General features: G+C 39.9%; 1 protein-coding gene across 2 annotated transcripts in view; it reads right to left on the bottom strand.

The window, feature by feature from the left end:
* Positions 1–25,634, bottom strand: part of SLC39A12 (solute carrier family 39 member 12) — a 52,545-nt gene extending 26,911 nt beyond the window's left edge. Inside the window, exons 1-7 of one of the 2 annotated variants that reach the window (XM_075997602.1) lie at positions 25,529–25,634; positions 24,333–24,681; positions 16,726–17,007; positions 12,892–13,099; positions 9,069–9,238; positions 4,542–4,716; positions 552–724 (exon numbers count right to left, since the gene is read on the bottom strand). In XM_075997602.1, coding sequence (XP_075853717.1) covers positions 552–724; positions 4,542–4,716; positions 9,069–9,238; positions 12,892–13,099; positions 16,726–17,007; positions 24,333–24,593 — 1,269 coding nt within the window. In that variant the 5' untranslated portion in view covers positions 24,594–24,681; positions 25,529–25,634. The remainder of the gene's footprint in view (positions 1–551; positions 725–4,541; positions 4,717–9,068; positions 9,239–12,891; positions 13,100–16,725; positions 17,008–24,332; positions 24,682–25,528) is intronic. The other variant, XM_020284147.2, reaches the window with a different exon arrangement.
* Positions 25,635–25,903: the final 269 nt, after the last annotated feature.

Raw genomic sequence — 25,903 nt, forward strand, 5'->3', positions numbered from 1 at the left:
CTCTTAGGGGTCAAAGGACACAGAGCAGAGAAGAGTGGGATCCATCTGATATTGGGGTGGAGGGGAGGTAACTGGAGAAAAACCAACACGATGTCTCGCAGCCCAATATTTTTTTATTTATACAGGGTGTCCCAAAAGTCTCCATATAGAAGAAAAAATTATAAAATTTTACAATGAATATTTTGCAAATAAAGGTAGATTTAGCTACAATTTCCCATTTTCCCTATGTATGGTGACTTTGGGGATACCCTGTAGATAATTAGCATATGCTTCCTGAATCTTTCTTAATAGGAATCTAGATCCAATCACCTTTTTCTTTGTTTTATCTCAAAAATAAGAATGCCATGCAATGAACCTAATGTATGGCCATCTCTTCTCTTCTACAGGTGCAGAGAAGCTTTGGGGAAATAGTGTTTCTTTCCCATGGAAAACACTAACTGCCGTATGCACTCATTGAAATCGCCATAAAATTTCACGTAAATATCTCCAGTGGTTAAATGAAGAGAGACATCAGAGATGCACTCCACCTGCAACGGAATAGAGCCAATTACCTGTGGGATGAGGTGGAGCAGAGCATCTCCAGAGAGTGTTCCAACAGCCAAGCCCACAAACAGCTGTAAAATGAGCTTGTAGTTCTCCTCGCAGCTGTGGAAAAGGACCAGTGCAGTCCCGAACATGGAGCCCAGCGTGAGAAGGGTCACAGCCACTGTGCTGTAGCCATATTCTAAGTCAAAGGAGATTACAAAAACAGTCAGTGCTTATCGATGGCCTCTGTTCACCCTCAGCTGATGAAAATGCCAGAAGAATCTGTTAGCAATAACAGCTAACAGGGATATGGATTTTAAAATAAGGGTTATATGGGGTAAAAAGGCTTTCATTTCTGCCAGAAAAATGAACAGATTTGCTATGGGCTGAATGTGTCTCCCAAAAATTCATACATTGTAATCTAAGCACCAAAGTGACGGTATTCAGAGGTGGGATGTGTGGGAAGTGAGTAGGTTATGAGGGTTCTGCCTCCCCTTGAATGGGATTAATGCCATTATAAGGGACCTGAGGAGACCAGAGTCACTTCCCTCCACCAGGTGAGAACACAGCCACCAGACGCCAGGCTAGGAGCCAGGAGGCGAACCCTCACCAGATGCCGAACCTGCCAGCGCCTTGCTCTTAGACTTCCCAGCCTCTGGAACCATGAGAAACAAATGTCTGTTGCTTACAAGCCACTAATTTCTGGCATTTGGTTATAGCAAGGACTAAGACAAAACTTTCACCAAATAACCCTGTTGCTTTGAAGTTACCCTGACTACTCCTTACTAACAATCACTGTAGCAAGCAAGGGCCAAGCTCACCTCCTACCTGCAAAGAAACTAATCTCTCTCACTTGAAACTACAACATCCACTGACAGTCACTAGTCACGATTCCCATCTAATCACATTTTAAACCTCTCCAAGGCAAGGAACAGTGTCATAGGGTAGCAAAAAGTGTGGCCCCATCGTAGACCTATGTCTGTGTACAAAATATGAGTTCGTGCTTTGGAAGAATTTTCTTCCATGAGTTCTCAAAATTATTTGTCATGTCCAAAGGGATTATTAATCTCAATGACTAAAATGAGTGATTTTATTGGTGAAAACTGACCAATGAATGTATAGCGGTTGATAGTATAAATATGAACGGTCTACATTTTAGATATTTGCAATAATTTTTATAAGGCTTAAAAATGTTTCTAGGCTTCCAGGATCTTTTAATACTCAGAAAGTCAAATGTTTATTTCAATGAAAATAAATGCATGTGAAAGAGAAGAAAAAAAGAAAGAACTAGAAGAGAGAAAATTAAGAGAGAAGAAATGACTTTAGGAATCGAGTATAAATGCTACGAAGGTAAAGAGTCATTCATGCTATCATTTTCATTTAGTTGCAGATATTCAGAGCAAATGCTTTTTTCTACTATTTAGAAATTACTAACAAGTCACGGTGAACTTTTGTAAATGAGGAGGAAAGGTAATTACACACTTAAATGATCATTTTCTTTAGTGATTAGAGATATATAATAAGTTAAATCAAGCAATTTAATTATCATAATACGGAACACCTCTATAAAATGGTTTAGGATAGAGTGGGAAATGGAGAGTTGTTGCAGAAAAAGTTCTAGAGATCTGTTATACAACAATGTGCATATACTTAATGCTACTGAACTATATACAAACACAAATGGTTAAGATGGTAAATATTATGCATATGTTACAATTTAAATTTTTAAAAATTTAAAAATTTTAAAATAGTTTAGAATGCTCATATGCCAACATAGATGTTTTATTTCATTCAAATTTAATAAATACCCACATTATTAAAACATCCCTAAAGATCTTCCAGCAAGTTTCACATCCCATACCTTCCCCAAATAGACTGTATATGGGAATGACATTATTCTCATTTTAATATGGGAATCTGAGGTGTCTAATAAAATTCAAAGCTGTCACTTTTTTAATGGTAGCTACAAAAAGCAATAAAATGTCAAGAATTGACGAGGACAAATTAGGGCATGACATTTACCAGGCAAAGGGTAAAGTTTCAAGTTCTTCAATTCCTTTGTTTCTCCTCTCCCCCTTTGTCCTGCGGGCAGCCACAGGGTGAAACTGGAAAATGGATGTTTCCTAACGTCAGAGCTTATCAATCTTTTTAGACCCTCCATGAGTTAGATTTCCCCTGCTCTCATGTAGGAAGGACAGAGTGAAAACCATAAAATCTGACTTTTGTGTCCATAGGACTCTGCTAATTTGCTCTAGATTTCTACGTCAGTGCCATGGGGTCTTGGGCAGAGTCAGGAACTTGCAGAAACGTTCTGTCTAAACGTTTCCATTGCTACAAGAAAACTAGACCTATCCGCCATGCCACTTCTGAGCGGCTACTCTGAATAGGTCTGAAACTCTTGATCTACACACATGGCCATAATATGTTTTGTTCTAGAAACTCAATTGAAGGTGGCACCTAGGGGTTGAGTTTCTGCGATACTGAACAATATTTTTTTTAATAATCTCTCTGTCGTCCTCCCCTCTTCCTTGTAACGTCATACATTTCTGTAATTCCAAAAGGCCTTTCCTTATGAGATGCAACATTTTTTAACCGAAGACAATAATATTTTTCTAGATTCTTTAATCATTGTGACTTTGTATTTTTTTTTCAGCAAGACTTTTCTCTAGAAGGGTCTAGAAGTTCTTTCCAAAAGGGATACAACTTTTTTCATAGACCTCAAGTTCCAAACACTTTTCTGAATGTCCTATACGTGTCAGGTGTCACGTCAGGTGGTGGGAATATAAATGCACCCACGGAAGTTCCTTGGTGCCACAGTTCCATCCTCATCCATTCTGTGAGCATCACTTACTGACCGCCAAGTGCTGAATTATTTAGCTGCTCACTATTAATGTAGCTTTTTTCCCACCAGCAAATGTGGAGTCTTAAATATTTAGGCCTGGCATGGTTTTGTTCATATAAAAATCTTCCAATGAGCTGCAGAATCCACTGTGAGTAGCTGAACCATTCAGCTATGATGGGAATGGCAGGCTATTTCAAAGAAAAATAAATGCAGCTCTGAAAAAAAAAAAATATATATGTAAGGTTCTCAGATCGATGGTAATACTTTAAGTGTTGCATGTGTTCACTGTCACATTTTTATTGTGTGTCATGGATGTTCTTAGGCCAACAGTTTTAATGTTGGACTCTGAAATATACAGTGCTTTAAATTTACTGAACACGTGTTTATACACATTATGTTGAGGGACCCTGTGAAGCCTTAGGATAAATCTCATTTACTGCCATGACCCTGTGGGATGTAGGCAAGTCTGAATATTGATCCCTTCACTTCCTGGGGCTGCCAGCCACATCTGGAAGGCTGGTACCCCCCCTGGATGGGCCACCTCCATCCCAGAGCAGCCCAATGTGCTCTGGTTGACCCCAGTGTGCCTTCACTATTAACACAAGCCCTGATGTGAGAAAGGAAGCCCTATAGATCACTGCTGGAGTATCTGGGAAATAGAGAGATTGGTTAAGATCACAGAGTAGCTGGGGAAAGAAGGCATGACTCAGCTCTGCATTTCTGATTCCAGTGCTTATGTTCTTTCTTTTATACCATGCCACTTCTCAACTACAGACTTCTAAGTTGGTCCATGATTGAGCTAAATATAGGGGACAAAATCAATTTATATAAATTATCTACAACAGGTACTATATACATTGAAATATAGTACGCATAGTGATTAGACACAAGGACTCTGGGACCAGCTTGCCTGGGTTTGAATCCCAATTCCATCACTTACCAGCTGTGTGTCCTTGGAAAAGTCACTTCATCTCTCTGTGCCTGAGTTTTCTCAGCTATAAAATGGGGGTAATAACAATACCTAGCTTGTAGCATTGTTGAAGGGATTAAATGAGCTGGGAAATATAAAATGCTTCTGACAGTACCTGGTATACGGTAAGTATCCTGCATTCATTATTAGTGTTGTAACATATATTGTGCTTTTCAGCTTTCTGAGTGAAGAACCAGAACTTACTCTCCAGAGTGGTGGGCGGCAGCTTCGCCTGCTGGTCCTTGGGCAGCTGGCAAGAGCCACTGAGAAGTTGCTGGAGGATGCCGGGACTCATTTGCTTGAAGTCCTCCTTAGAAATGGATGCAACATGGCTGTTCTGTAGAAATATCTCCACCAGCTGCCTAGCAGAGAAGCAAGTCTGCAAGGGGAAAAACATACGCTGTTACTAACTTCAACACTGAACCATATTCCCCACCAACGGCCATTCTTGAGGAGTCAGAACTAGATCAGGGAGGAAGAGATGGATATATACAACCACAACAAGTAAGATGTGCAACATTTGGGGGATGGACATGCTTGAAGCTCTTACTCAAGGGAGAAAGGGGGGCATGGGCAATATAAATAACCTTAACACTCGTACCCCCATAATACACTAAAATAAAACAAAACAAAACAAAAATGAACACATGAAGCCATGACGACACAGGTTTCCCTGCAACCTTTCATCCCCAAATCATTTCTAAAGATTATTTTAAATCACTGATGCTGATCAAAGTCTACTGTAGCTCACTTTCATTCTGAATATTATTAGAGTTTTGTATACTTTCTTCTTTCTTAAAAAAGACACATTATGTTTTACAATGTGTTGACTGGTCTTCTAACCAGCAGCCTAAGGAAGCCATGATGCTTTTGTTGGTTTTCGATGGCACTAACTTTGTGTCAACAAACCTAATACTTTGCATGATTAGCTGGAGCTTGGTGGTAATGAGGTTATTGTCTATAACACTCTGATTTAATAATCCTGTGTAAGCAACGTGGATTTTCAAAAGTAATAAAAGTAAAAATCCTAAAATGTGAATGCTGTGTCAACCAGCTGGTGTATAAACAATATGGCCACTTCTCACAATTGAGATCCCTCCTCCAAAAAAGAAACAAAAAAACAAAACAGTTGAAAGCATCATTTCCCATTGACTTTACTGATTGTTATCTAAACTTTTATAATTTTTTGATATTGTATAGACATACTTATAAGACATAAAAGTAAACAGCAAATGCCACAGGTCTCTAAAAATTGCCACAAGGCATTTGTCCATCTCAGAAGTGCTTGCATTTTGTGCAAACATTGCAATTTAAAGGTTCTCATAGGTGAATGAGAATGGCATGTAGTTCTGCTAGTACAAATGGATGTCTTCTATTCGAATAAGACCTCAAAAGCAATATCTATATGGGATCTGTAGTTGCAATCAATAAAAATTAGTGATTTATAAGGCTGCTCTGACTTGCCATGCTGTAGAATACAGAAATTTTAAACAAAGGCACATTGCTAATCAGAAAACAACGATTACATATTTGCTTCGGGGAGGAGGTAGGGGAGCATGTTCCACATAAAAATTTTTGGGGATGATTCCATGGATAAAAAGTTTTATTTTGATCAGAAAATATTTGGTTGCCTGCAACAGAACTGACTGAAATGAGACAACCAAGAAGAGACTGTATTAGAAAGGCACAGAGGATCTTGTAGGACCCAAGTATTGAAAGGATGGACATACCCCATAACGACCTGCAACTTGAATCTAGAAAATCAGAACCTAGGGTGTATAGGTGAGTATGCATGCTCTCACTCACTCCCCCTGCCCAAATATAATATTTTTGCCTGTTTACCTCGTTTCCCTCTGCCCATGTCTGTTTCCTTTCACAGTTGGTCCTCAATCCTTTAGTAAACACAAGGCCATATCAGCCCCAACTCTGAAGTGAACTTTCAGTCTGAGAACCCAAGATTGGGTTGAGTCTGCAAGGCCTGAGGGAGATCTGATTGGCTCAGCAAAGCCACAGATGGGCTCTCTTGGGCCAGGCATCCATTTTGGTTCAATCAATTTTGCCCACGTGGTAAAAGGAGAATGATGCTATTCAAATACAGCCTCACCTCTGTGGGTGAGGAAAGCATTTCTCAGAAAAGGACTGGGGCAAGAAGTCCAAAAGTTTTCTCCTACAAAAAGCATCAACAGAAAACTCAATTTGTGTTTTTCCTCCTTTATCAAAATAATGTGTGCCAAATACAATATTCTCTTTTGCACCATTGGTTACTGATGGAATATAATTATTTCATCATTAAAAATACTGACAGAAATAAAAGGAAACCATAGCAACAAACTTTTGATGGTGAAGCCTTTATAATAAATATTTCGATTGGAAAAGGCCTGACTGGTAAAGGAATGCAGAGATAAACAAGAACAGAATGCCTTCATCTTTCCCTGGTTCATTGTCAAGAAATTGAATCGTTTCTCATTTTAGAATACTTTCTCATAGAGTAAGGTTATTCTATTCTAAGCTTCTGTGCCCTGGATCTATGCTTGCTGCTTCTGGGCTATTTAGGTTACTATTGTTTTAAATTTCTTCTGAAATTACTAACACAAATGTCCTTAAAGGTTGATTCATTACATGCTATTAAAATTTGAACAAAAAATATTTTTAATAATGAAAAAAAAAACCAGAATAAAAATGTAGCTCATGTAGCCAATAATCTTTAAAACATCTTTCTTCCTTTGCAAAAATAAACTTCAATATATGCTTGTGTTTGGATTGATGTCATCAGACTTCCGTGGAAGCTTTGCAAACATTCTAAAGAAGTGGTTTCTAAACTTTCATTTTAAGAGTCACTTAAAGGGCTTGTTGTAAGAACAGAGCACTTGGCTCCAATCTCAGGGTTTGTGATTTAGTAGATTCTGGCGGGAGGAACCTGAGAATAGACATTTTCAGAAAGTTCCCTGGGGCTGCTGGCCCACAACATGGTGGAGAAACCATTGGTCTAGGCAGTGCAGGCAGGGATCTTAAGATCTGATGCTCCACTTTAGAGTCCCATCAAGAGTCACGAAGAAAGTGACATGTTGTGACAAATAAGAATTATTGTAGAAGTTTTATTTTGCATGGTCAGCACAGAAAATGATTATTCACATTCTTAGAAGACACATGCCAAATTTTTAATAAAAAACCCCGTAAATTTTAATAATCCCTAAATTTTAATAAATGAGCTTTGTTCTTTATGCAAATAGGGTCTTCCTAAGGAAAATTCATTCTCTTCCTGAGAATGAATGTCCTTAAAGGTTGATTCATTACATGCTATTAAAATTTGAACAAAAAATATTTTTAATAATGAAAAAAAAACAAAAAACAGAATGAAAATGTAGCTCATGCGGCCAATAAGCAGCAGCATTGGCCCCGAAGAAGCATTAAGGAGATTTGACAATATAGAGGCCAACTCTTGTCACCTGATGTTGAACACAATTAGCAGCAACTCTGACATACCTTTTATACATGGCAGAAGTAACAGAAATTAACTTTTAAAAATATATAATAGAAAAAATGTGATACTGCCTAATTGTGTTTTCATAACTTATGGGAACATTCAGTATTATTAACAGTAGGTAAAGACTTTTCCTATTTTAAGATATAGATTGTGCTCAGTAGGAAAATTTTTCATTAAAATACAAATAACAAGAAAGTTTTAACTTATTTAAATCAGTATTTTCAAGACAAAAACATAGTTAAGAACATAGAATATGCTATCAAACAACCTATGTATATATCCTAAGTTTCTGTGAACTTAGGCAATTATTTATTAGCTCCAAGCCTCAATTTCTTCAGCTGTAGGATGGAATTATACAAACCAACATCATATGGCTGTTGTAATAAATGAGATAACGGAAATGACAAAGCATAGTGTTTAACACATAGTAGGTATTCAGTAAGGTAAACCATGATCATGGAACATTAATGTCTCAGGATTTTAAATGATTAGGGCAGAGAAGGTTTCTATGATCAAAGTTTGAGAAATGCTGGGTTCAACAAGATTAAAGAAAAATGTGTTTAGTAATGGACCTCTCCAGATATCTTAATATACTATAGTGAGATGTACATTTCTAGCATTTGCCCAACTGATTTGATCATAGCACATGGAAGCAGAGCAGTGAATGAACTTTACAACACAACTTTAGGAAATACAGATATAGATATGTTCACAGTTGCACATACCACCTTCTCTCAAAAACCTTCTCAGTACCACCCACCATACAGATATTTTTCTGTTGCTCACTGTCCAAAGTAATCTCTTCCTACTCTAACCTACATTTAAAGTGTCAATTCATCACAGTAATTACCTATGTAGAGTCTATATCCTCCCACTACCTTGCAAGTTCCATAGGTGCTATGCCTAATTTTGTTCAACGTTTTCTCTCTCATGCCCAGGATGGTAACTGGTGCATAGTAAATGCTCAATGTATGTTTTCTGAATTAATTATTCATGCATTCAATATGGACTCAAGGGAGGAAAAAGCAATATGTATCATTCTACTGGACACCTTGGCCTTGTTTTTATGTTGACAGAGATCCACTTGTAGAAAAAGAAAATCATGACCACGCTATAGAAAGAGAATAATTTTACTTTTAAGAAAGTACACATTATCCTTTAACTTTTCTACAACTCTGATGGAATTTCCACAACTGAGCTTCCTCTGGCAACAGAAAGTGAGGGTAAATGGGGAATAATGTCAATACCTGATCCCAGGAAATTGGCCCATCATCTGACTCTTTGTCTACAGATTCAGATAGATTAGGGTAGCCCCAGTCATGGATAGTCATGTTTTGTTTCCTTTGAAGTTGATGAGTTTTATCCATTTTGATACAGGTACTTCTGGTCCAGAGAGTGTTGAGAAGTTGGTCTAGTTCTAGAAATTTCATATAAAATCTGGTGTCACATAGAATAGACAGGTCAAGTTCAGAATAATCACAATTTCACGTGGCCACAGCATAGGTATTCCCTTATATAGATAGTCCCCACCAGATTCGTACCCTTGAGATGGTAGAATGGACAGTTCCACCAATGGAAAGGCCTTTCATTGAGCCAACTATTTTTTTTATATTAAAATGTAAATTAAAGGGGAAACTGAGCTGGAACCCATTCTACTAAGTGAAGTATCTCAAGAATGGAAAAACCAACACCACGTATACTCAGCAGCAAATTGGTATTAACAGATCAACACCTAAGTGGACATATAGGAGTAACATTTATTGGGTGTTGGGAGAGTGGAAGGGGGAAGGAGGGGATGGGTGTATACAACCACAACAGTAAGATGTGCAACGTTTGGGGGATGGACACACTTGAAGCTCTTACTCGAGGGGGGAGGGGGGCATGGGCAATATATGTAACCTTAACACTTGTACCCCCATAATACGCTAAAATAAAAAAATAAAAATAAATAAAGATGAAACTGGCTTAATCCTTAGGAAATTTACACCCCTGAGGCACTATACACACTTAGTAGATGAACTATTATTTTAATGTAGTTAAGTCAATCAAATTGCTTCATTCCTAAGTGTACATGCAGAAAAGAAAAAAGAAATGAAAAGGAACTGAGATTAAAAAGACAAACTAGACCTTGTTTTCTAATGCTACTGTGAGATGGCTACCAGTTTACATATTACAGTTATTACAGTTTAGTTTGCCTTATTATAGCTCTAGGCTTTTTGAAAATGATTGATACAAAGAATATAATAATAAATTTCTATGGACTTGTGAACACAATGTCTTCGTGATTTTCCTAAATGCTATCATTAGTGGTAGGAAAAATTACGAACTTGAGATTTTAAATGACCAATTTTTTAAAAAAACTTTGCCACTTGCAAAGAAATGGGAAAATGTGACCCATATTCAGGAATAAGAACAGCCAATAAATATATCTCTAAATAGTCTAAGATGTTGTATTTAGCAGACAGACTCCAATGCAACTATTATGATATGTTTAAGGAAATTACATTTAAGGAATTAAAGGCAAGTATGACAATAATAAATCAACTAACAGCAATTTTCAGTAAGGAAATCAAAATTATATAAAAGTCCAAATGAAGAGTTCTGGAGTTGAAGAATACTGAAATAATTCAAAACTGAAACAAAACAAATTCACCAGAAGCACTCAACAGCATATTCGAGAAGGCAGAAAGAAGAAAATCATTGAACATGAAAATAGATTAACAGATATAATCTTTTCTGAAGAACAGAAAGAAAAGTAAGAAAAGAACAAGTCTCAGAGACCTGTGGAACAGCAGCAAATATACCAACACATATGTATTGGCAGTGACAGAAAGAAAAAAGAGAAATTAAAAAAATACTTGAGGAAATAATAGCTTAAAACTTCCCAAATATGATGTAAAAACCTTAATATGCATGTTCAAGATGTTCAGCGCACACTAAGTGTAAATACAAAAATACAAAAAGATCCACATCCAGACACATTAAAGTCAAACTCCTGAAAGTCAAAGACAAAGGTAAAATCTTGAAAGCAGCAAGAGAAAATGACTCATCACATACAGGGGAGCATCACTACAATTAATGTCTATCCCCAGACCGTACGCACTGCACCCATTAGGTGCGAATATAATTACCCCCCTTCCCCCCTCCTATCTTCCCGACACCCGATGAATGTTACTACTATATGTGCACTTAAGTGTTAATCAGTTAAAACCAATTTGATGGTGAGTACATGTGGTGCTTGTTTTTCCATCCTTGGAATACTTCATTTAGTAGAATGGGCTCCAGCTCTGTCCAGGGTAATACAAGTGGTGCTGGATCACCACTGTTTTTTGTGGCTCGGTAGAACTCCATGGTATACATATACCACATTTTATGGATCCACTCATGTATTCATGGGCACTTGGGTTGTTTCCACATCTTTGCAATTGTGAATTGTGCTGCTATAAACACTTGACTGCAGAGATATGTTTTATAGACTGTCTTTTGTTCTTTTGAGTAGATGCCCAGTAACGGGATTGCTGGATCAAATGGTAGTTCTAATTGTATCTCTCTGAGGTATCTCCATATTACTTTCCACAGAGGCTGTACTAGTTTGCAGCCCCACCAGCAGTGTATGAGTGTTCCTCTCTCTCCGCATCCACACCAACATTTATTGCTTTGGGACTTTTTGATAAAGGCTACTCTCACTAGAGATAAGTGATATCTCATTGTGGTTTTGATTTGCATTTCCCTGATGATTAGAGATGTTGAGCATTTTTTAATATGTTTGTTAGCTATTACTCTGTCTTCTTTTGAAAAGTTTTCAAAAGAAAATTGTTATTTTGAAAACTGGTAAATTAAACTATCAAAGGTTTGCCCTTAGTTTCCTTTAAGAACCTCAATAACATGAAATAATGATAAGAGGAAATTTTTCCCATTATAGGATTATTATACTAATAAATAAGGAAGAAATGAGAGAATGAGAAAATCATTTTGTAAGCCCTAAATAATTAATAAATCTAGGCAGTTGGTCACCAATAGCTTCCAACTTCTCAAAGAGACCACATGTTACATTCTTCCTAATGGAAGGTATGAACTATAAAACAGTTAAACCATCTAAAACTAATCAAGTCTCTGCTTATGACAACCAATATACGTGAAACATAGTGCATTGAAATACATGTTAAATGGCTAAGAATTCAATCAGCAAAATCCATATGGTAAGCCCTATTTTTCCCCCAACAAAATAATTTGCAACAAAATAAAGGAGAAAGCATGCCACTTATAAAAGAAACTTAAAAGACAGACCAACAATTTGTATTTTATATATCTTATTGGGATCCTGATTCAATTAAAAAATAAAAACTTTTTTCAAAAATTAGGAAAATATGAACATTAAGTTTTTATGATATTAAGGAATCTTTTTGTAGTTGTCCTATTAGTAATGAGGTGTTTTTTTGGAAAAAAAAAAAATCTGCCTCAGGGTATTTTGATGCAGATTTTAAAAATTAGGAATTTCACGTTTAATGCCTTGTCAAATACAAAGAAATGTGAAAAACAAACATCTAACTTCATTCCTGACATCCCATTTCATCTTGGAGCCTCAGAAAGCTGGTAGTCAGGAATGTAGCAAAGATGCACACATTTAATGTTACTTTCATTTAAAATTAAATGACTTACATTTACAATTACAAGGAAACTGCTACCAAATATCTTGCGCCATTTAGAATACTATGTCACATTCTACACAACACTTTGTCACACCTGGCCCAGCATCATGGCCCAACTAGGAAAATATTCTGTTGGTACCCATGGCCTATCAGACAATCTCTCCCTTTGGCTCTACATCCGTAATTTCATTTGCTGCAGAAATGGACCGAGTTCATGTTTTTCCCTCATCATCACATAGATATCATAGCACATCTGCCCGGCAAGCAAGGCCCCCTGGCCAGTCTGACTATATGCTGAGAAATAATGGTGTTTAAAACATTCCCTGAACAAATGCACTCATCAAAACTTCAGCTTCTGTATTCGACATAGTTTATTTAGTAGGTGTGGCTTGAAAGTTAAATTCACAAAAAGCATCCTTACCTGATAGGTGGAGGGTATTTGTACTATTCACAAAACTGAAAATATATTCTGTAAAATAGTCTGGCGAAGGCAAGTTTCTTTGTCCCAGACAAACACCTTGGAGGGACAAAGCGATGATTGTCGCTGCCAACCGAGGCAGTGTGTTTTCATCAGCACCATTGCTGCTCAGTATTCCAGACTTTTCCTGCAACGTTTTGGTTTCCATGCACTGAAATCAGATACAAAGTCAAGAGAAAAATTTACCTTCTGAAGTGCTTTGATGAAAGCATCTCTAGGATTTCCCCAAAAGATAAGGAATATTTCACCTAACAGAAAATGGAAATGTTCTGGAAATATGACTATCATCATTCTCCTGTCTCAGATACAACTCTCTTTGGAAAATAGTTGTTCCTTTTTGATCTGCAGTGACAACTCAATTTTCTTACCCCCACCCATTGGTCCTCATTAACCCAACCTTTCTATTTACCCTCTTAAAGATGTGTTTTCTCAAAGGTGATCTCCTGCTCTCACTGTTTAACATCCTTTCAACTGGTAAATTGTTTCTCTTCCAGCTTTGAGTCAAATCTGCCTTCCCTACCTTGACTCCACACAGATTCTGCAAAGAACACCACAACTTCCTATATGCCTTTAGTCTCAAGTTCAATGTAGTATGTGCTCACTGCAAATCAAAGCTAGCACAGTGCCTGTGTTCTTTGAACTCCCAGAGAACACAAGACTTCATATGTGTAGATCAATTTTCCTCTATTAAGTTATGAACATCTGACAGGCTTGAATTTTGCCTCACATCCCATTAGTATTCCCATTCGTTTATTTAAACATTTGAGTGCCTACTATGTGCCAGGCACTCTACTAAGCTCATTATCTAGGAAAGGAGGGAGAAAATAACTTCATCAAAAGAAGAATCAAGGGAAGATTCTTATGTCAAGGTTGCATTCTTATGACAAGGAGTAAAAAGTGCCCGTTGGATTTTCTTTGTAATCTGTAATTGGGGAGCCTGGAAAGATCACATTTGTATTAATAACTGTGGTGTGAAGTAGAGTGGAAGGCTGAGAGTCAGTTACCAAAATTTTGATACATTTGGAGAAGGAGCCAGTAGTTTCATGGGTGAAAACAAGTTGAAAGAGCACAGAGCATATGTTGCAGCAACGTGGACAGCTAGGGTTACAGCTCTTGACCAGGGAAAGAACCCAGCGGCACAGGAAGAGTCAGAGAACAGCCTTTATTCATCCACAGCAGGCTCAGCACAGCTAGTACTACATACAGATCTCTTCTGATCTTCTCCCCTCCTTCCTTGGTCTCCTCCTGCTTTTATACCCTTGGTAGGGCTCAAAAAGCGTCCAATCAGCAATAAACTTTAACATCCAATCAGCAACAACTTTAACATCCAATCAGTAACAAGCTTTAATATCCAATCAGCAATAAGCTTTAACATTCAATCAGCAACAAGCTTTAACATCCAATCAGCAACAGTGGGATTCAAAAATTACCCAATCAGGATCATGTGAGCAGCGTGGCTGGATAACAGGAAGCTGGGGCCTGGGTTAGGGTTAGGGTTAGCACCCAGCGGGGCCTGGACACCAGACCAGAGGGGCCTGGTGTCCAGCGGACGTCATTGCACAGGGCCCAGAAGCAGGCAGCAGCATGTGGGCCCAGGGGCATTCCAGCATGCGGGGTCCCCTGCCACTCTACTGTGGGGCTGGCCCCAGCAGCGGGCCCTCCAACCAGCCATGTGGAGCGCTGGCCTGTGGAGATGCGGAGCAATGTGGAGGCGGCAAGTGGCCGCGACCTGGCGCCTGACATTTTCCATGTCACATAAACCTCATCGGAAGCTTGAGTTTCCCATGGAGGTTGTAAAAGCCTTCACAGTCTCAAAGTGCCATCAGGATATCAAGGAGAATTCCAGCCACTGTTGCCACCCCTGAAGTCCTTTGGGTGTGGCGAGAGAAATACCCATCCTCTGCAAGAGAGGCAGGGCTGGGCAGAGCCATGGCATGGAAACAGCAAACGGTGGAAAGAACCGAAGAAGCGGCCACATTAAGAGACTGAGTCAAGAAGATAAAACGCCAAGTGGTTTGAACAAAAACAATGAAGGAATAAAGGGATGGTTCCATGCTTGACTGCTAGGGAGGTTGGCTGGATTAGAGCACTATGGTGTGAAGTGGTTTCTCTTAGGGAGCGAGCTGGGGCCAATCTGGAGTGACTGTCAGAGGCTTGACCTATGGAAGCGGAGTCCTGTGCATGACAAAACCACCAGAAAATCATGGGCCAAGGGAGCCAGCACCCCCCATGACTGCACCCACCTGGTCAGAGACAGCCACTGCCTGCAGCGAGGTGCCAAACGCCTCCTGCAAAGTCTGGATTGACTGACTTCCTGAACAACCCTAGCCCAGGTGCATGGGATCATCAACCCTTCCCAGGAACTAGACACAGCGGTGTCATCAAGGAGATTTTTGGTCTCAGGCCTAGTGAAGGGTTATGACTCAGCGGTTCAACTCTCAATGCCTAAATAGCTAGATAAAGCGGTTCTATACATAATCTCAAATTATTTCATTCTGTTCAAGGAATGTTTTGTCTCTCAGACACTCAGGAGCCTGGGTATTTGCAGTATGTGTAGGATAACCAGGCACCTGGATATATAACACACCATCTGCTTCGATTGACTTTCCATTTCCATTTCATCTGAATCAAAAGGCAGTGACAGGTAGAATAACCAAAATCCTACTAGTTCATTTGAATCAGCCTTGTATTAGATGGATTTTGCACTCAAGAAATTATAGGAAGGCACACTTCCTGGTTTAAGCAGAAAACCAAATTCTATAAAGGGTCCCCTTTTTCGAAAACAAAAATAGGAACAAAAACATGGCCCTATTATGAAATGGACAGGATTAGCTATTGATGCGACATTCCCAAAGTCCTCAGCAAACAGCCTTTCCATTTGCTCTGCCAATCATGTTAGAGATTAAACATATTAACAGCAAATCGAAGGATATGTTTGCTGGTCATCAAGCTGCAGATACCTATGGACTCCCAGAAGCCAGAATTGAGACCAAGAATGAAATTTGTCCATATGTGTCAATGAAAACTTCTAGAGGGGAAAAAGAAAAAAAAAAAAAAACAGGGTTTACCACAGTCCTCAAAATGTGGTCATGGCTTCTCAATTAATTTTTTGAGAAAACACAGCTTAAATGAAGTTTATGCTAAGCAGACAAGAAGCTAATTGAAAGGCCAACTTTTGCTGGAATAGTAACGAAGGCATCAGAGACCAGGTGGAGCTGGCAGAGAGGAGAGGTATTTGCATGAAACCTGTACACACACGACACAAATCAAAAGCCACAGAAGGGATATTGTCTGGTGCTGACTGTCATGAAGAATGCTGTTTGCAAGCTGCTCTTTCAGTGAGATCACGAATGATCAATTCATCTCTCATCACTTTCAGAGAGATGAATTGATCATTAGTGCCTTCCTCCCTGGCCAGAGGGCAAGGCCAATAGACACATTGCCTTCTACCACTACAGTTCAGCCAGGCCTTGGAGATTCATCAAAAAGCCATGAGTCATGAACTTCAGAACTCAGGGGGACGCAGGAGAAGGGAGCTGCCCTGTCACCTGGACTGCCTATCCACCTACTTACCTTCTGGCTGAAACTCATCTTCCAATTAGTCATTACCTTTCCACATTTGGACTCAAAATTTTCAATTATGTCACTCAACAGGCCATCCCTAAAATCCACAGATACTTACCTCCATTAAAAGTCCATGGATGTCTGAGGACTAAATGAGAAGAAAAAAAAAATTTAAGATGCTGAGACTGGATCTTACCATTTTGCACTTCTTACCTGGCTCCCGGAAGTGTCAAAGTACTGCCTGGTGAGAGCCAAGATATCTTCTGTCTCGTTCTGGGAAAGGAAATGGGCGTCTTCATCCTGCCTGAGGCTCAGTAGGCTGTGTAGGTAAAATTTATATTCTTTATTACTCATGTTGAGCTTTGAAGAGCAGATTTCTTCCTGATGAATAATGTAATAGAGGAGGAGAAGAGAAACTCTCTGGACCACTTCCTCCCTAAGCTCGTCTTCAAAATTTCCACCAGCTATTAGTAACAGTGCGTCCGGTTCAAAGCACTGTGAAAACAACAAAAAACAGAAACAAAGCTTAGCAAATAGTCCCAGAACACTAATGACCACGGAGTCTCCACTGCTTATTATTTGAGGAATAAAATGGAAAAGTAGGCAAGTTCAATGGCCAGATTTGGCTAAGAGTGTCATGGTTGGACTTCTACATAACGGTGATGCCCTAACTAGGGAATCCTTTTTCACTCACGGTGGTCCCATTGTCTCAACTATAGTTGGCACAAGGTGTTGATTTGCTGCCTTGCATAAAACAAGCTGACTCTTTGGCTTTTAGAGTTATGTCAAAGCCAGGTACAGTGGTTCATGTCTGCAATCCCAGCACTTCGGGAGGCTGAGGCAGGAGGACCGCTTGAGGCCAGGAGTTCAAGACCAGCCTAGGCAACCCAGTGAGACCTTGTCTCTACAATTTTTTTTTTCAATCAGCTGGGTGGAGTGGCAAAAACTAAAAAGAAACAGGTGAAATTAATTTTAATATTTTATTTGACCTTATGTATCCAAGATAAAATAATTTCCTTTAAAAAAATTACTGAGATATTTTATATTTTTTTGTTGCATGAAGACTTCAAAATCTGGTGTGTATTCTGTAGTTACAAGCACATCTCAATTTGGATGAGTCATGTATCAAGTACTTAAGTGCTCTATGCAGCTAGTGGCTACTGTGTTGGACAGTATAGCTCTAGAACACACCATTTTGAAATTTTCATCATGGTACTAATATTCTAAAATTACTTTACTTATTCTCTCTGCCCCCCATGAAAACATGTGGCCCATTAAGGCTGGGCTTTGCCTGCTTTTTACATAGTTCCACCCTCAGCGCACAGCTCAAACTCAGTAGATAAATGCCATCTGTCCCTCTTCTATCCTGCCTAGGAGAATTTCTAAAAGTGTTTTAAGTTCAAGAGAACCAGAACATGCCACCACCAAAAACATCACTTTGGCACATTATTTTGAGCTGAAGGCAATTGAGAAACAGCAAGTGCAGGAAGGGCTCTCTGCCCTCCCCCTTTCTACCTAAAAGCAAAGCATAAATTTCCCAAGAGAAGGGTGTCCTCACTGTACCAGCAAGAGGAGAACATTCTTATCATTGGAAACAGGGAGTTAATCCTGAGATGAATCTGTACAAAAAAACCTTACTAAAACAACCCTTATTATCCATTCCTATCCCTCATATATTTCCTGGTCACTTTCCCACAATTTACCATCCCAGCCCAAACTCCTTCTTATTCTTCTCACATCTCCACAATTTATTGCTCTCTGTTAAAATGGTATATAAGCCCCTGGGTCTAGCTGCTTCTTTGGGGTTTTCACTTTTCCTATGAAGCCCTCAATGTCAAATAAAAATATTAACATCAAATACAATTTGTGTGTTTTTTTTTCTCCTGTCAACTTGTCTTTTGTTGATTTAGTTCACAGGCCCCAGCCACAGAACTTAAGAGGGTAGAGGAAAATTCTTACCTCCCCTATACTATGATGACTTATTTGTTTCACAAACTACAGACAGTTACGTAGAACCTGTAATCTGAGATGTTTACATGCCATAAGGGTTTGGGGTTAACATGGTGGGACAATGAGAAAAAGACGCAGGAATAGTGGATGGAAAGTTCTGTCAGCAAGACAGAAGCTGCCTTCCTTCGGAGACAGTTGGGCAGCTCCTTAGAACTCTCACAGGATCTGAGAAGCCACCACACGACACAGCAACCACAGCTCAGAGTGAAGGCATTGGGGAATTCCTGTCCTGAGTCCCAGAGGGATTTGTCCCACTGTGGGGACCATCTATTACCATATCTTTCAGTCTAGTCTTCTCTGACGTTTGGGGGTTTCTAATTCCATGTTTGCTGTGTAACATCTGGTACGAACCATCTGAGTCAGGAAGAAACAAATGTCATTCATCTCCAAAGCAAAACATAATCACAATCTTCACAAAGCCACAGGGACTTTCATCTTGCCTCAACTGCAGGGGAGTCAAGAACTCAGCAAAGAGGACTTGCACAGGTCCCAATAAGATCAACCCTCGACGTGGATATTAAGCTCTTCCTCCAAAACCACGGCGGCCCTTTTCTGTTCTCTGAGTAACCCACACAAGTCCATGCACTGGTAGCTACTGGCAGAGCTCACGCCAAGACCCAAAGAGGTGAATGAGTTAAAACCAGTATGTAATACAGCCATTCTTTGTACCAAGTATCCTCCTGAAACCAAACTTTTGGTAGTATTAGCCACCATTTATTGGCTGCCAAGCACCCAGCACCGTGCTAAGCACCTGATATATCCAGGCATCCCTCACCATATAACCTAATCGGTTCTGTAAAGGTGTAGGATAATGAATTTTTTTTTCATAGCGGGAACTCTATTTCATCATGATAAATGGAAAAACAAAACGTCCCCAGAATCTGTAATCATCCACCAAATATTTCCACATAATATAAAGCATCTAGAATACCAATGACCCAATTATTTCATGCATCGTGAATTCATGGGTACATCTGTGTGCAGTATGCAAGGTTTTCACACAAAATCAAACATGAGTTATGCTTTCATTCTATGAGAAAAGTGTGCCCTAGGATATATGAAAATCAAGTCTAAGTGAGGGTAGAGCCTAAAACCACACAGCTATTGGTTGTGAGCTGTCGCAGCCTCATTTCTTGCATGGATATACCTTATTCTCTTAGTCCTTTCTTTTGTGCCAGGGACAGCACAGGCTGTGGACCAACCTACGTCTTGGATGTGCAGCCCCTTCAACCAATAACTTGCTCCCCCATCATTGTGGTGGGAAGAGAAGTCACGCGGGAGGCTGAGGGATTGGTCAGCCTCTACTATCAATCAGAAGGAGAACATGACCCAACCAGAGGGTGGAATGGGTTTATGTTGATATATTTTCAAGGGCTGGGCAGGTAGGAAGAATAGTGGCCACAACACAAAAAGCAGGACGCTCATGAGGCCACCGGGCCATGCACACACGTGGCAGGGGGTGGCGGGCAGGCACACAGCAGAGTGTGTGGGATTCCTGTCCATTCGTGCTTCCTCCTCAACGTCTTTGCTGCATGCCTTTCTGGGGTTGGAATGGGCGGGTGGTGTGGCGTGGGACAGCAGAGTACAGAGTCTACACTGGCATCGTGCGGGCAGATGAACTTTCTAGAACTACTGTGTACAAAGCATACAACGTGGAAGGTAAAATGGGTTCCCGACTTTGAAAAGTTTGACGACAGTTATGGAACCGTCTTGTCTGATTAGAGACGTGTCACGTTGAGTGCCAGTCCTTGTTTCAATTTTGTGACGCCTGCCCAATTAAAGCTCAACTGTGAATCACATGCCCGTGGCTGGACACTTTGCTCCCTTTTGAGATATTTGAACTTTTTATTAGAGAAGTTACCTTAATATGGAAGGCAGTGGCTTGGGGAAAGAACACAGTAGGAAGCCTCAGAAAAACCAACATGAGAAAATATGAATTCTTCCTCTGGGCACAGATATAATAAAATGCATATGGAGGTTTTTGGGTAGGGTAGGAGGGGTGGGGAATAGGTTAGAATTTTCAGTTCATCTTCATTACATTTATTTTTATAGTTAAAATTTTTTTTAGCAGTTGGCTCAGTTGTGTTTGGGAGAGGATGTTAAGCAAAATTTTGCAAATCTAGTCAACCCCATAGGCATCAAGATCTGTCCAAAGGCTGCTGTTTCTAGTGAAGTAATTCTTTGTTAAAGAAGAATGGACTCATTCAAGAATAATCCATTGATTTCCTTTTAATCTTGTCAGGTGGAGGCACAAGGTTTAAGAGGGGAAAAAAAATCCCACAGATTCTGGGAATTAGTTTTAAAGACCTCATAAGGAAATACACTTTGAGAAAAAACTGATTAAAATTCAAGGCCCTCCTTACAAACTAAATAGGCAACCCAGATACTTGGGAGCAGCTGTCTGTCACACCCTGTGGCCAAATCACATGGCCTCCCCCCAGCTACTGAATTCAGCTTTGCTAATTGCTTATGCCAGGTGAGAACTTGGGTCACAAAAAGCATGCCATGAGAGCTGTCTTCTCCCATGTTAATAAAGACAGCTGTCAGACCTGCAGGATAAACTTCAAGGGTTTTATCAATAGAACCAAAGATGTTTAACATTTGATTTTGCAGAGTGGGCAAATGCACTGCCCTGTTTTTAAGTTCTTAGATATTTATAAGGTCTTTTGTTGGGGAACCTGGAAGGGAGGGCTAACAATGGACTGTAAAATACAAGAGCAAAGTTGTCTTTCTTCGTTTTTGTACCAAAGAGCTGGAAGGATGTCACTACTGCTGGCAGGCACCGGGCTTTCCAGGGTCTGCACTAGATTTGGCAGCTTTTCTGACTGATAAAAAGAAAAGTCTTGGATGTGGTAGCTCACGCCTGTAATCCTAGCACTCTGAGAGGCTGAGGCGGGAGGATCGCTCAAGGTCTGGAGTTTGAAACCAGCCTGGGCAAGAGAGAGACCCCGTCTCTACTAAAAATAGAAAGAAATTAGCAGGACAACTAAAAATATGTAGAAAAAATTAGCCGGGCATGGTGGCGCATGCCTGTAGCCCCAGCTACTCGGGAGGCTGAGGCAGGAGGATTGCTTGAGCCCAGGAGATTGAGGTTGCTGTGAGCTAGGCTGATGCCATGGCACTCACTCTAGCCTGGGCAACAGAGTGAGACTGTCTCAAAAAAAGAAAAACAAAAAAAAAAAAACAACAAAAAAAGAAAAGTCTTATCAGAGAAGAGTTCAGATAAACATCTTGGATAAATAAGTTAAAGCTGGGTGCTCCCCACACTTTATCCCAACACAGCTGTGACTAATAAGTCACAGGGCAGGGCCAAGTGTGAATGAAATGGAGACTCTTAATGCAGGGTCCTCTTTAACGTGTCTGAGAATTGCCTGGAGAACTTGGTTTAAAATCCTGAGCACCTAGGACATTGAGGGGGCCCTGGAAGAGAGGCAGGTGGGGTGTTCTGAGGAATGTCACCACTCCAGCGTCCCAGGAAGAGGAGGGCTCAGTCACTGCCATGAGGAACAAGGAATTTCAGAGAACAGAGGGAAACTGAGTCCCCTATGTCTGAGCCTGTGTATATATGTCCTCACAGGTCCTCACAGAGCTCTCCCTGAGGGACTCATCACCCCAGTCTTCCGGATGGGGAAGCCAAGTCTCAGCACGTCCCAACGCTAGAAGGTGCCAGAACACAGCTCTTTTCCTTTCAGGAAGCCATGTTAGGTCGTGGGTCTCATCCTTACTAAAGTGGAATTGATCCTTTTGGAGTTACTGAATCCCTCATTAAGTTCATTAAAACTACATCCTAACCCTTCTTGTTAAAGAAAAAGCCAGGGTCCGGCAAGAACTATCCATTTTCAAAGACTGTAACCCGAATGGATTTATTTTTAAATGCATGCAATGCTCTCAGACACTTCAAATTGACTTTTCTAAAAATCTGGTTTTTACCTAGACCTAAAACTGGAAACACTTTTTTTCCTTCTCACAAATTCAAGATACCCACACTTCCTCCTTTTTTTTTCTTCCAGATATTTAGGAATATGAACATACTCCCTTTACCCTCTGTTTACCACAAAATTTCCGACTCTGCCTGTCAGCCAAGTCCCTAAAATGACAAAAGAGTAGTGACAACAGGCTGAAGAACCACGTGGTTTGCACCAGAACCTTAGGTGTTTGTGAAATCAAGAGAACTCTTTGTTTCTGCCGAATTTTCATGAACGAAAATACCAGCAGCAAGACAGTGAAGCTATAAAAGACGACCTGTTTCAAGCCCTAGGAATGGAACTAATTCAAATGAAAGCCAAATTGGACAAATTCCTGACAACGTCACACAAAAAACAGTAAATGCAAAACTATCTTTTTCCCAGCCCTGAGAATGGAGAACAATTTTGCATGTTTACATCACCCAAAGCAAAAACTAATACTCGACCAGCCTTAATAAGGCACTTCACGTTATTAAAGGAGAACATTGCCCTGAAGCCAACTGTCAGAGGACATTAATAAGGTATGACTCCTGGTTATTTCCAGTGGGATGTCTTATGTTGCCATCTATATATATTAATGTCATCATAGATGAGTTGCCTATTATAACACATTTTCCCCTGGGAGCCACTGGGGATTTTAATTATTATTGAATCATTTATCGTTAGCACAGAGCAGAGGAAATTCTATGAGCAAGACCTTTTCTGTCACCAGGGGAAAAAAAAAAACAAAAGCAAAATACTTGGCCAGGAAATGTCCCACCCACCCCTGACAATGCGTGATGGAGAAAGTCGGTCTGCCAACATGTATTTTGGAGGCAGTTATCAGCTTTTATTTATTTATTTATGTTTCTGTTTATGCATTTGTGGGTCCATCCTCAAAGAATATCTGGTTGGGCAGGAAAGAGACGGTGAAGAGTGTTTTGTCTGATATTGTCTGCAGTCATTTCAACACACGGGCTGTCACCTCCTGCTCTGCTCCCTGTCAGTCCCCCACTGTGCTACCCACCCACCCTAATGGAGACATCTCAGCTCCCACTGATGTCCCATCCAAGTGACCTAGTCTATCCTAGGCAAGTGAAATCTCAATGTCTGGAGGATGAAGCCACAACACGGGTATGTTGGGAAACTTGCCCAGCTGATTCTTGATGTACATTCTGGGTTGAGATTCACTCTGCAGACTGGGATGAGGCTGTGAATTGGGCCTCAGGAGCCACCGGGCTAATTTCAGTTCTACCTGCGGCATTTGTCTTCCCCAGCTCATATTCCTCATTAAGAAGAAGTTTATCCAATCATTAACTACCCAAAAATATCTATGCAAATATCCAATCATTAACTACCCCAAAATGACTATGCAAAATATTACAAAATGCCAATTGACATCCAAGAGAAAGTACTCAAAAGTTCAATGTTAGGGAAATATCAGATTGCTATTACAGTGCTACAAAAAAAAAAACAATAACAAATAGCATCTATCTAGTCACGTGCAAGTTCGCTGCAGGCTCAAAAAATGAAAAAATAAAAGATTAGGAATTCAGAAAGGAGACTAAAATTTCACACTCATAAATAAATACTCTTAAATATGCAGAAGGGTTTCAGAAAGGCTTAGCTTATGTAAACATTATCCTTTGAACAAACAAACAAAATTCCTTTATCTTTAAGTGCTATATGCAGAATGCCAAATGATTTGTTAACTCAAATATGGAAGATGTTTTGCCAGAATGCACTGCCCACTTGGATACTGGAAGATTTGCATTTGATTTGGCTTTTACTGAAGTCAATGACTACAGAATCCATTGCTCTCATTTGAACATACCCTGGTACCTGACCCCGTGCTATTGCACTAACCAGACTGCAATCTCCGTGCATTCCATTTCTCCTCCGTGGGCACCCAGTTTGTTCCAACAATGTTCTGATGAGGCTTCTTGAGAGGTTGAGGGGTGGGTGATCTCCGGCAGCGAGAACCCGTAGTACGTCTGCCAGTTGGCCTGGACTCCCAGAGCCGCCGCTGTCCTGGGCTGAGGGTCTGTCTGTCTCAGTAGAGGGAACAAGGCTGAGTAGAAAGAACAATGGCACCCACGATACTGAAAGCTTTGTCCAGTAGCACATTTCCACGCTTCCTTTACCTTGGGTCTGTTTTGGATGGAGATGGGTGCGTATTGCCGTTAACAGGATAAAGTTGCAACCAAAGGAATTTCTGTGTTGGAGGGGAAAAATAAAGCCTTCAATTATTGCGCCTGCAACATGTTTGAAAGGATTCATTAATTGGGTGGCTAAGCTGATTTGCAATGACAAGCTGTTCCTAAACAACAGGGGGGCTCTAGGTAATTTATAACCCCAAACAATGGCAGGAAACTACCATGGCTGTAGGCTTTCAAACTGCACTAGAGACACCAGAAACCCTGTTAGTTTGCCTCTCCCTGAACTAAACATTGCCTCAAAAAAATTAGGAAGATTAAGTGTCTCCATTTATCTGCAGGTGGTACAAGTTATAACACCCAGTATGGGAAACACCTTTTTATCCTATCGTAGATAATTCCAAGTGATTCGTGGTCCTCATCCCTAGACAAAAATAAAGAGAAAATAAATTCTAATAAATTACCAATATAATGGTGAGTTAGAAGGTTTTAGACAAGTACTGGCAGAAAATAGTAATGTTCAGGAAACACTGGTCATTTTTTTAGTTTATTAAGAGTCAAGGTTCTGGAGTATGAAGTAGCTTAGAAAAACAAGAGAGTTTCGAGCCCTCAAGAACATGATAAATCCACTCAGTGGTCACAAAAGGTGGGGAGGAACTTTAGAGCCAATCAACTTTTCGGAAAAAATAATAATAATCTTTTCCACCGATTGCTTAAGGAATGCAAAATGCTAACAGCATCTCATCTCATGTTTGATCTTGGACAAGAGATGAGCTGGTAATGACCGTGTGCTAATAATGTTGCTAGGATTACTTTTATAGTTTTTTTTAAGAGTTTAAGATTCTTATGTTAGCATTTTTTAAAATGACCGAGGATGATACAAACATTTCTAAACGCAGTGCTTACCTTCGGAAGACAGAAAAATAATATATCTGGAGCTCCACAGGCTTTTAAATCTCAGAGAGCATTGCACACCCACAAAGTACCCTGTTTTTAAAATTCCTTGACTGTACACTGGGACTTCGAGAGGATTATTTCAGCCCAGAGAAGTTTCCAGTTGCTATGGAGAGAGCTGCTCTGAAAGTAACAATGACGGCAGATAAAAGGGAGAACTTTCTGTCTGGTAGATTTTTAGAATAATCAAACACAGTTCATGAATTTGACTGTTTGTGTCAATATTTAACCGATTTTCTTAGAATCGCCGGCAGTGGCTGAGCCTTTCAAGGAACAGAATCTAGGTCAAAGGATTTCACCTTGCAGAACAGAAAGACTTCGGTGTTC

Source organism: Microcebus murinus, chromosome 25 (genome assembly GCF_040939455.1).
Source record: "Microcebus murinus isolate Inina chromosome 25, M.murinus_Inina_mat1.0, whole genome shotgun sequence".
Classification (NCBI taxonomy): Eukaryota; Metazoa; Chordata; class Mammalia; order Primates; family Cheirogaleidae; genus Microcebus; species Microcebus murinus.